General features: G+C 39.6%; 1 protein-coding gene across 1 annotated transcript in view; it reads right to left on the bottom strand.

Moving 5' to 3' along the window:
• Window positions 1-474: 474 nt before the first annotated feature.
• Window positions 475-12724, bottom strand: part of LOC140151724 (endothelin-converting enzyme homolog) — a 38793-nt gene continuing 26543 nt past the window's right edge. Inside the window, exons 6-14 of the mRNA XM_072174065.1 lie at window positions 9861-10019; window positions 8625-8711; window positions 8235-8359; window positions 7433-7667; window positions 5149-5325; window positions 3301-3404; window positions 2290-2400; window positions 1407-1602; window positions 475-723 (exon numbers count right to left, since the gene is read on the bottom strand). Of these exons, the coding sequence (XP_072030166.1) occupies window positions 475-723; window positions 1407-1602; window positions 2290-2400; window positions 3301-3404; window positions 5149-5325; window positions 7433-7667; window positions 8235-8359; window positions 8625-8711; window positions 9861-10019 (1443 nt within the window). The remainder of the gene's footprint in view (window positions 724-1406; window positions 1603-2289; window positions 2401-3300; window positions 3405-5148; window positions 5326-7432; window positions 7668-8234; window positions 8360-8624; window positions 8712-9860; window positions 10020-12724) is intronic.

The raw sequence follows: 12724 nt of genomic DNA on the forward strand, positions 1-12724 counted from the left end.
TTGTTGCCAATTTTTCTTCTATATCATTTAGTCTATAGACCTTTTCATATCGTGTGAATCGGAATCGGAAATGTTCGCAAAATAATCACATGGATGCAAGCGTCTTTACACGCCCGCGTAAATACACATAAACGCTCCTCACCTACGTGCATTGACGCAACACACGACTGGTGTAAGTGTGCGCCTAAGAACTGCCTATGATGATCACTTCGGAAAACTTTGATATGAAAAGGTCTATTTTTTACTATGATTACCACACTACACATTTCTTGTTGGGATTCATAGGAGCATCTGACGGGCACTGGAAGGCTGTAGCAAACTCCTGCATGTTACTTACCATTCCTTTTATTCTGTATAGTAAAATCAAAAGAAAACATCGTGCTAAGTTGAAAAATGAATATTAAGAAAGAAGAATAATTTAATATATGAATTAATCATTAAACTTGACTATGATCTTATTAATCACAAACTTACCTAAATTTTTCGAGGAGCATGTTCATTTGTTAATACCCGAAGGAGGGTGCTTTCAGGAGTAGCTTTGACGCACCAAATTTGTGCCATCCCGATGAAGAAGAGTTGTTCCTGGGTGTAATTTTGTATCCCTGGATAAAGGGGCTCTTTCTGCCCTTGTTTGGTGTTCATGTAGGATTGGAAGGCTTTGAAAGCAGTGTGAATGCCTCCATTATCTGCTATGTTTTCTCCTAGAGTTGCCAGACCATTAATCTGAATCAAAAATAGTGAGTAGAAATAAGGTATTTGGTTTTGCATATTTTGTTTTCTTTTATGTTTTCACTAGCTGATTACCTGGCTTTTGCGGTTTGTGGAAGACAGAGAATAGCAGCAGTTGATGGATAGAGTACAACTTTGCTGTGCAAACAAATTAAGAATTGGGGTTCCCCTGGTTGGACTACAGACCCAGTATAGAACTAGCCCCGTTCACAAACCGTGACGCCTCTCGAATAGCGAGCGAAGCAAGCAACGAGCGTAGCGAGGCTCACAAACCGTGACGCCTCTCAAATAGCAAGCAAATCAAGCACTCAGTGCAGCGAGGTATCTTGGATCATCATAGGTATCAGAGTACAGCACAGAGCCTGTGCTAACTCAGTAAAGAACCCTGCTGCCTGCAGGTAAGTGGTGATGTTCCCATATTGCATGTGTGGGCCTGGTAGGTATAGATGGGAAGAATGCTGTTGTTTGTGCTTAGCCTGGCTTGGGTAAATTTAATGAAAATGCTTCAATAGGGAGTCTTTTGTATTTTCAAATTTTTTTGAGTAGGGTAGGCTTTGCATGCTGCATTTTGTCATTAGGACTGAGGCAGTTCTACTTCAAAACTATTTCTAATGAAATGTTTTATGAAAAACCCAATCCAAATTGAAGAAAATTGACCTAAAAAGAGTATTCCTTACTGTGACATTTTCAGCGACTTGATAGTTATCATATTGTCTCGTCATGCATTGTGCTCTTTTCTCATATTGAGCTGTAGACTTGTCATCCCACCAGTCATTCAGGTTGCCAAATTCATCATACTTGCGTCCATTATCATCAAACCCATGGGTGAGCTCATGACCCAATACGACTCCTATGCCTCCATAGTTCACAGCCCTGCAATGATCATGCAATATCACAGATGTGAACAATAACAACAAAATAGCCTGTAGCTTGATCCTACATTGTTTTTATTAACTCAAATTAAGATTTGTGAAATATTTGTGCTCTCTGAAATGGATCAGATAAGAAATGTGACAAGTGAATCTTTTAACATTATTTTATATAACCACAATTTTAATAAAAATTGAGCCGGCCAGCAGTTCCCAAATTGTGGGTCGCAACCATTTTGGGGGTCGTGGGAAGGGGGTAGCGGACTTGCTTAAAGTGCTGGGTACCATCGTATGGTCATGTAACCCCATTTTGACCCATTTTAGCATTAAAATTGCACATTTTTGCACACACATTTGTCCCAGTATGGATATGGGACCTGGTCAGTGGGACAAATTCGGAAAGTGTGCCCCTTTTGTAAAATTTAAAAAAAAAAATTACCCGGTATGCCGCTGATAAGTTTTGGTAAGTTTCAGCATTTATATTATACTGTAGGTCATGCCATATTTTATTTATGAAATGTAAAGTGTGCTGAGGATTGTGGATCAACGTCTAGGCGTTGTGCCTGTGCGTAGCGCACTATAAATCACTGCATGTTTTTTTTTAATATGAAGCTGGACTAGGCAGTACCAACAGAGACAAAGATAGTGTACTTACATACATGTACATCTATATAGGATATGACACACTTACATAGGGCTGTTGGAGCTGTAGAATGGGGGTTGAAGAATTCCTGCTGGGAAGGCCATTTCATTTGATGTAGGATCATAGTAGGCATTAACTACATCTGAACTCATTTGAAAACTATAATGATAAAGAGAAAACAATTAACATTAGCAAGACAGTGAGACAACAAAGCAGACAGACAGGAAAAGATTGGGGACAGTAAGACAACATGGCTGACAGACAGGAAAAGATCGAGCAACAGATTGTAAATATCAATCCCAAGTAAAATTCTTATAGTCCATTTGTCTTTTTTGAGAGAGTGTCCTTGTGTGTTACATGTGTGATCAAAGTAGGTGCATCTGTAGTGCGCAATGCATAAGTGACTATACCCTACAGATACACCACCTTTGATCGTACATGTATCACACACGGACGCCACCATCTCGAGGAAGCCAAATGGCCTATATAGGAGGAATGGTCCATACAATCATCCCCCATGTGTGATGCCTTTAAGTGGGTTCTTGACCAAATTAACCTCATATTTGGCCATTTTTGTATTTTTATATTAAAGCCAATTCCTTCATAATGCCCTTATTATATTTTCCTGAAATGTTCACAGTATGCAATATTAACATATGAAATATAATCAAATAGTTGCCCTACCTGCTCTCATTAATTTTTTTTAAGTCCTATAATACCTCAATAATAACAAAATCTTAGGTGTGCTCCTAGTTCCCCAGGGTTGGAGGTTGGTTTCTTTTTCTTTTCCTTGGTGCACTTTTCTTGATGCCCCCTTGGATACTACAACCACCACCACTACACTGGTTCTCTCAATGGTTCTTTGTTGGGATGGAAGTACAGGACTAGAACTGTTCAAAACTTGGTCAAAAGCAAAATTTTGACTACAGAGTTTGTGATCCTATACTGCAACTGTCTCTGTGACATAACATCATAACAAGAAGCATTGGGGGCCTCTCCTGTACCCCCACATACACCCCACCCCCTTCACCCACACACACACACCGTACTACCACCTACTGTGATTTGTTGACAGGCTTTCCAAGAAGGTTGAGATTTGCCTCCATGGTATATAGTCTCACCCAAAGCATATTAAGAAACTGGTCATCAGGATCCACAATGATCTAAGGTAAGATATGAATTAAACAACATAATATGGATTGTCATCAGGCACTCTGATCTAAGGTAAGACATGAAAATGACATAATATTGGTTTCATGGAGCCATAGAAATCATTAAGCTGAAAATGTGTTCTCTGTGAGCAGGGCCGTTCCGACCATTAGGCCAGGTAAGGCGGTCGCCTAGGGCAAACGCAGAGGGGCGCGAAAACACCGGAATGGAGACAGAAAAGGGGCCGATAAAACAAAAAAAAAAATGGGAGGAAAAATAACAAGGGCCGAAAATAGAAACAGAAAATAGGGCGGAAAAGGAAAAGAAAGGGGGACCTGAGAAAAGGAAAGAAGAAATCACGGGGAAGAAATGGGGCAGAGAAAAGGAAGATGAAAATGGGCAGTGAAAAAGCAGAAGAAAAAATAGAAGAGAGGAGAAAGAAACATAAAACAGAAAGTGCCGAAGAAAAACAAAAAGTGGGATAAAACATACAGAAAAGAAGGAAAATCATAGGCGTAGATCCCGGGGGGCTGGGGGACAATTACACAATATTTTGCCAGAGGGGATGGCCATACAATCATCCCCCCATGTTGACGCCTGTATGTGGGTTTCTGACAAATTAACCTCATATTTGGCCATTTTAGTCCCAAAAGTGCATTTTTTTCCTCCATTTTTGCACCATATTTGAACTTCAGAATAGCAAAATTTTTCGCTCGCTTCGCACGCATTTTTACCATATACTTGTTATGTCGCCAAAAGGTGCTGAATTCACTATGTTTCACCACATTTTGTCAAACCACCAATATCAAAAAGAAATCTACGCCACTAAGGAAAACGGTCGTGTGCAGTATACAAATACGTTAAAACTGATAGAGTTTTTAAGGGGGTAATTAACACCTTTTGGTATGCTTTGGTGGGGCGGCAGGGAGAGGCTTTGCCTAGGGCGGCAAAATCCCTAGGAACGGCCCTGTCTGTGAGAACTGTCACACTATAGGCAGAATATCTAATTCTCGATCATGAGAGCCAACTTGGGTATGCACAGGTATTTGCATCGAGCGTACTACGCAAAGACCAACACTTACGGCGTAAACACAGCTTTTGAGAAGTGACCAATCACATGGTCGTTGCTAGGCAAGGCCAAAGATCGTGTTATTCAATGAAAAAATGAAGCACAGTGCCCCCTTGGAAAAATATGAAAAAACTGTTATTTGTTGTTTATTAATTTGTTCTTTGTTCTTGCTTGCTTGTTTTGTTTTTGTTTTGTTTTTTGTTCTAAGCAGAGTAAAACCATTTCATAGACTGATCAATGTTTGCACCAGGGCAAAATGCATGAATTAAATGGGGAATAAAGTTTGTTTTGGATCATGAGGGGGTAATCATACTAGAAATTTCAACTGAATGAATATAGCATGACACTACGCGATGTACGCAAGTGTGTATAATTGTGCGTACATAATGCGGAAGTGAATTCAACCATACCAACTCACTCGTGATTGGTTAGTATTTTAATTACTGTATCCAAAGTCATGCGTTCAAATTGTAGTTTGAAATATGTGATACGAAATTTGAATACTGAAATTTCTAGTATAGTTTTGCTCAATGAGGGGACAAAATGTACGGTAACTAAACAGAGAGCTTTAAATCTTAAATATTAAAACTTTGCTCATAACAGGGAATCCATTTGTGTTGTTTTAATTTCATCACAGCAATTCCTGCTCAATTCCCCTTGGTATAACTCATAGCTGGTCACAGTCTTACCGCTTTCACAGATGCATCCAATTGTTGCTGATTGAGCAGCCAATCAGGCCAGCCTACTTTATCCGTCATAGCAGTAGCTTTAGTCTTGGCTTTAGCTTTAGTAGACTCCTCCATCCAGTCTAATGATGGCAGATTGCCAATGAAAGTTTGACGGATGTTTGTCAGGATTTCTTCCACCTGTGATAAAGTTACGATGTACATAAGTTAAGTTACAAATCGTCGGGTGCATCACATACTGGTCTATCTTGAATTTTTGACTTTTCTGAGAAAATTGGTGTATGGTTCTTTTTTACGAAGCTCTTCTAATTCAACAAATTACAGACCTCAATTTTTCCTAAATAATTAGTTATAAAATATTAAATTGGAACTATCTATGATTTTTACAAAATACGGTTTTCACATACTGATCTATCTCGAAAAAACACGCATTTATAGAAAATCTCAATTGAAAATCTGCGTATTAAGTTTACCTTTCTATAATTTAATTAGATTATGGATTTTCATGAATGTGGTTTTAAATTAAAGCACATACTTAACAGATTTATTTAAGTGGAATCTTTAATTATATTTACGTATGCAATATTGCTTAAAACTACACGTAAGTTGTAGTTCTGTATGTGAAATTGTTAATTTCCCGATATCGTATTTAAAGTGCATTACATACTGGTCTATCTCGATAAGCTTGAGATAGACGGTATGTGATCGTCTAAAATCAGCGTCACCGTTCGCGAACTTCGAGATAGCCCACAAGATAGACCAGTATGTGATGCACTTTAAATACGATATAGGGAATTAACTATTTCACATACAGAACTACAACTTTAGTGTAGTTTTAAGCAATATTGCATACGTAAATATAATTCAAGATTCCACTTAAATAAATCTTTTAAGTATATGATTTAATTTAAAACCACTTTCATGAAAATCTATAGTCTTATTAAATAATAGAAAAAGTAAACTTAACACGAAGATTTTCAATTGCCATTTTTTTTAAATGCATGTTTTTCGAGATAGACCAGTATGTGATGCGTCCGACGAAATGATTTCAACCAGAGACATTAAATCATCAATGGTCAAGTAAATGTAGTGTATGGAACAGTCTTTTCCTCCGTAGTGTCATAATACATTTTTTTGCATTGGAGCTATTATATGTTGGGATCTACAAAAATACCAATGGCAGCAACTTTAACCTGTACAGAGGCTCAGACAGTAGCCCCAAAGGGCCCGTGCCCCCTAAGTGACTATTCAGGTGAAGAGATACATGGACAAATCTTTTTGCATTAGGACTATTACATATTGGGGTTAACAAAAATACCAATGTTCAACATAAAGTTGCTGTCAATGCATAATAGTTCCAATGCAAAAAGATTCACTCTTGTATCTTTTCACACCATATGGATGTGGCGCTTTGGGGCTACTGTCTGGGGCCCGGTACAGGCAAAAGTTGCTGCCATTCCTATCATCACCATAATTGGAGTGGTAGCCAAGGATGTTTAAATGCAAAGTGATAGCCAACAAGTTTTTGCCTTGGTTGCCCCTCCCACAGATTCTAACTCCTCACACCCCTCCCACAGATTCCCCTCCCACAGATTCTTACTCCTCACACCCCTCCCCACAGATTCTTACTCCTCACACCCCTCTCCACAGATTCTTACTCCTCACACACCTCCCCGCAGATTCTTATTCCTCACACTCCTCCCAACAGATTCTTACTCCTCACACCCCTTCCACAGATTCTAACTCCTCACACCCCTCCCACAGATTCTTTCTCCACACCCCTCCCACAGATTCTTACTCCTCACACCCCTCCCACAGATTCTTACTCCTCACACCCCTCCCCACAGATTCTTACTCCTCACACCCCTCCCACAGATTCTAACTCCTCACACCCCTCCCACAGATTCTTACTCCACACACCCCTCCCACAGATTCTTACTCCTCACACCCCTCCCACAGATTCTTATTCCTCACACCCCTCCCCACAGATTCTTACTCCTCACACCCCTTCCACAGATTCTAACTCCTCACACCCCTCCCACAGATTCTTTCTCCACACACCCCTCCCACAGATTCTTACTCCTCACACCCCTCTGACAGATTCTTACTCCTCACACCCCTCCCCACATATTCTTACTCCTCACACCCCTTCCACAGATTCTAACTCCTCACACCCCTCCCCACAGATTCTTACTCCTCACACCCCTCTCCACAGATTCTTACCGGTACTCCTGACACCCCTCTCCACAGATTCTTACTCCTCACACCCCTCCCCATGGATTCTTACCTGTATCTTTGTATCAGCTGACATGTGCTCTTGTACAAACAATGCCCCAGTAACTTCACCCAGAGCATCCTGAGTTTCACTAACACAGATCTCCCATAGTGGTGTACCACCACCCCCGTTTTCCCCTGATCCATATAACACATGCATGAATGCCGCATAAATTGATTGAAATGAAGATGAGAGATAGGGCAGCATAGGAAACATGGTCTGCCAAACGATATAGTCTTGGATAACTCTGAAAAGATGAGCAAGATTAGTTTGTTAACAATGGAATACCTTCTCTATACCAATGAAAAATGAAAGGAAAGAGTTTACAAAGAAGGAAGGGATGGGGGAAGGAAAGGAGGGATAACAGGGGTGGAGGAGGTAGGAAATAAGGAAGGAGAGAAAGAAAGAAATTAAAAAAGAAAGAAAGAAAGAAAACAGAAAGAAGGAAAACAGAAAGAAGAAAAGGAAAAAAAGAAAGAAAGAAAGAAAAATAAAGAAGGAAAGAAAGAAAAAAGAAAAGAAAGAAGAAAAGGAAAGAAGAAAGAAAGATTGAAAGAAAAGACAAAAGAAAGAAAGAAAGAAAGAAAGAAAGAAAGAAAAGAAAGAAAGAAAGAAAGAAAGAAAGAAAGAAAGAAAGAAAGAAAGAAAGAAAGAAAGAAAGAAAGAAAGAAAGAAAGAAAGAAAGAAAGAAAGAAAGAAAGAAAGGAAGGAAGGAAGGAAGGAAGGAAGGAAGGAAGGAAGGAAGGAAGGAAGGAAGGAAGAAAGGAAGGCAGGAAGGAATGTGAACATAGATGAATTAATGGATACAACTTACTGTTCTGGTGTCTCTTTGATGATGTCATTAAGCCTCACAAAGTATTCTGGAGTATAGACCAAAACATCTTCATCCTTAGATAATGTGGTGTTGAACATTAGGTTGAGATACAGAGGTATATCAAACTGAAATGAATACATATGATGATATGCATGTAATAAGTCAATTGGCAACATGTCCATGAATCTAATTATTATTCAAGTTAAAAAAAGGTGCATCTTCAGCTCGTTCAATGCTTTGAAGGTGAGAAGAGTAAGTATGTAATGCAATGATGAACCAGCAGCTAGCACAGATCTTGCAGATTAGTGCTGATATGTTGACACTCTAGTGCCCAATAACAGTTTTGTAATAGAGCCTCTAATTATTTTAGATCTATGCCTAAGTACCTACCTCTGGCATGGAGTCTGCAAATTGCTCCATACTCATTTTATTATAAACATCTTCTGGATCTTCTAGATCATCTTCAGGAACAAAGGCCTGTCAGAAATGAAAATTATGAAAGAATTGAAATTTAACATTTCAAAATATTGTACAAATTACACTCTTGGAGACAGGTGTGATTGCAGTCAGGGCCTAGGGGTGTTTCAACTAAAACTGCTAAAGATGGTCACAAGAGCTGTCCCTGGATGGAGGGGCTTGATTCGTTTTAGGTTTCCACGCTAGGCTTTATAGAGCAAGACTAAAGGCAAAGCATGCAGTCCGCCATCTTGTGGGCATTTTGCTGTTGCAACAGACACAACAGCTAATTTTCTGCAGTGACAAAAATTGTCAACATCGATCAGGAAAGCAAAGCTAATCGTTTGAGCAGGAAACAGGCAGGACTAGCAGAAAAGCCAGTTGCATGAATAGGATGATCAAATCCCAACTTATCACTAATACCTGTGGAATATGTAGCAAAGTTGCTGTAAGTCTTCAAAAATGGGTATAAAAACAATGCCAGGTTTCTTTTTGCATCAGAAATGTTAGTTCTTTTAGTATATAAGGTCATTTTTGCCGGGTTTTTTTCTCCTGAAGATTTTAGGAGGGATACATGTAGGCTACCTGTCAGGAGTGTATATCATTTTGCACTGCTGTCATGGAAATGCTGACAGGATCATGCTGTAATTTTGACTCTATATAAGGCTACCAATGGGGTTTTTTTGTCCACACTTGAGTGACCATTATCTTGAAATAAGGAACAAGAGTTTTACTGCACAAAAGAATGTGACTTCAATTTTGAAAATGGCAGAATGGGGTTTTTTTTTCAGAAATTTGAAATTGTGATTTCTAACACATTTTTAAATAGTTTTAAAACTGGAAGACCTATTTAGAGCTTTAAAATAAATTAAAGTAATTATGCCAAAACATAGCATGTTTTGTATATATGATTTTAAAAATATCAATTGGATCCTAACCATGCATTTTGGAGATGTAGCATGCAGAAACACACAACTGCTTTCTCTTGGCCTAAGGAGCATGTCTGTATAATGAAGGTCCTCAAAACTCAAACTCTGCAGATTTGGCCAAGGTCAAAAAAAGGGGAGAAGAAGAAAAGAATGTCTGTGGCATGGTTGGGTAGTTTTATCTTAATCTTAATATCCTGCCTCCAAACACATTTGAGACAAGTTCACATATTATATTACAAACCTCAGCAAGTTTAGTTTCAAACTCCACAATTCCCTTCATTTTGTCCATTGCATCTTCAAAGAATTTCACTTCCTGTTTTCCTTCTGGGTTGTAGTAGTCACCGTATTTCAACAGGAGGGCAGTCATAGCACCAAGTTCTATGTAGGCATTAATCAAATCCTGTAAAGGAACATAATAAACTATTAGAGGTGAGTGCAATTAATTGGTGACTTACATATTTATATTAAATAAAACTTCTAAAATGCTATAAGCTATATCAGTAGTAGTAGTATCAGTGGTAGATCTACTGTAGATTGGAGTATTGATAAACTACCTGATAAGCTATCTTCTGTAGACAGTGGTGTACCATGGCCTCTTCACCATCATCAACTGTCATCTACTATAGATTGATGTATTGATAAACTACATGGTACATATAAGCGATCTACTGAGGATATACACTACCTATAGTATTATCTATACATCATCGATTACATCATGGTCAGGAAGAGGTGGAGAACATCACTCCAAAATGTCAGGACACGACCAGGCGCTGACTGTGGTAGTGACCATCAGCTACTTGTAGCCAAAGTAAAACTAAAACTGAGAGCTAAGAGAGACAATGCACCACCTACCAGGTATGATGTTGACAACATTCCCACTCAATATTCAGTAGATGTGAAGAACAGGTTTGATGAGTTACTGAAAGTTAATGAAGAGGAGCAGACCCCAAATGAATTGTGGGAAGACATGAAAGAAGCAGTCCAGAGCACAGCAAAGAAGTACATCCCTAGAAAGATGAAACGGAAACAGCCGTGGATCTCTCAGCAGACCTTAAACCTAGCTGATGACAGGAAGAGAGCAAAGGCAGATGGAGGAAAGGAAGAATGGGCACGCTTAAACAAAGAGGTCTCCAAAAGTGTTAAGGAGGACAAAAGAAACTACATCGAAAGGAAGTGTGTGGAAATGGAAAGATGTAAGGGTGACTCAAAAATAGCTTTTGGTATTGCCAAAGAACTTACCAAGAAGTGGACCCCCAGGATGGATGTTATAAATGATGAGAAAGGTAACACTCTTACCGAAAGTGTAGACATCAAAAGGCGATGGGTTCAGTATAGTTCCCAGCTGTTTGAGGCACAAGATGACAAGGTGTATGTACAGTGTGAAACGAGTGAGGAAGAACCTCCACCATTGAGATCTGAAGTTGAGCTTGCCATGGAACAAATGAAAAATGCTAAGTCACCTGGCATTGATAATGTAGCTTCTGAGTTGTGGAAGGCAACTGGGAAAGAAGGGATAGACCTAATGTGGCGTCTATGTGGTATCATCTGGAAAAAGAAGAAATGGCCGAGAGACTGGTGCAGGGCAGTATTTATTCCACTGCCAAAGAAGGAAATTTGAAAAAGAGTGTGCCAATCACGGACCATCAGCCTGATTTGTCATGCAAGTAAAGTGCTTCTGAAGATCATCATCAAGAGAATGAAGAACAAAATGGAGCAGGAAATATCTGATGAGCAGGCAGGATTTCGTGAAGGAAGGGGTACTAGGGACCAAATTGTCAATATCAGGAATGTGATTGAGAAATGCAGAGAGCATAGACTTCCTCTTTACATGTGCTTCATAGATTACAGTAAAGCTTTTGACTGTGTTAGCCACCCTCAGATGTGGGAAACTATGAAAAGATGGGTTTTCCAAGTCATCTTGTGGATCTGATCAGCTGCTTATATGAAGACCAAGAATCGGCAGTCAGAACAAGTAGTGGAGACACAGATTGGTTCAAGATTGGAAGAGGCTTACGACAGGGCTGTGTGCTATCACCAAACCTATTTAACATCTACTCTGAAGACATAATGAGAACAGCTTTGGAGGGGTTTGAAGGTGGAGTGAAGTTTGGCGGTACAAGAATTACTAACCTGAGGTACGCCGATGATACCACTCTTATTTGTAGCAGCAGAGTAGAGCTGATTGATCTTTTGAAGCGCATCAAAGAGGCCAGTGAAGAAAAACACCTTCTCCTGAACACAAAGAAGACAAAAATAATGGTTGTAGACAGAGAGAGAAAAAGTGATGAGTTTGTGATAGATGGACAACAGATTGAGGAGGTGAAGCAATTTGAATATCTGGGTTCAATGATTAACAACAGTGGTGACAGCACAACTGAAATTAAGAGAAGACTGGCTATTGCAAGGACAACTGTGCAGGGCATGTCAAGCATATGGAAAAGCAGAGGCCTATCCATTGACCTCAAGGTACGCCTACTTCCGTGCAACTGTGTTTTCCATTGCAACTTACGGATGCGAGTCTTGGGCTATGACCAAGAATGACAGGAAAAGAGTAGATGCTTTTGAGATGTGGTGTTACAGGAGGCTTCTACGAGTGACATGGAAAGACAGGAGAACAAATTCCTGGATCCTTGACAAGATTGGTACAAGTCTAACCATCAGAAGCGGCATAATGGAGAGAAAGCTGAAGTACTTTGGCCATATTGTCAGGAAACATGGAGGTGTAGAAAAACAGATTTTGCAAGGGGCCATGGAAGGCAAACGAGGAAGAGGGCGTCCACCAACATCTTGGACTAATGACGTGAAGCTGGTTTCTAACCAGGGAATGCAAGGTGCAACACACTTGGCATCGGATCGAGTGAGATGGCGTACTCTTGTGAAGACCACAGCAGCGCTACACAGCGCCACCTGACACAGAGAGAGAGAGATAGTATTATGTAAGATATTAAATACTGTAGATTGGTGTATTGATTTTTTTTTTAAATTTTAATAAAATGCTAGAGTGAACAATAGCCCATGAGAAGTGACACAGGTCAAGAACTTATACAGGCACCCAGGCACTGTAAATGACAACCACTACTACTCTAGATTGGAGTATTGATA

This window comes from Amphiura filiformis, chromosome 1, assembly GCF_039555335.1.
Source record: "Amphiura filiformis chromosome 1, Afil_fr2py, whole genome shotgun sequence".
Taxonomy (NCBI): Eukaryota; Metazoa; Echinodermata; class Ophiuroidea; order Amphilepidida; family Amphiuridae; genus Amphiura; species Amphiura filiformis.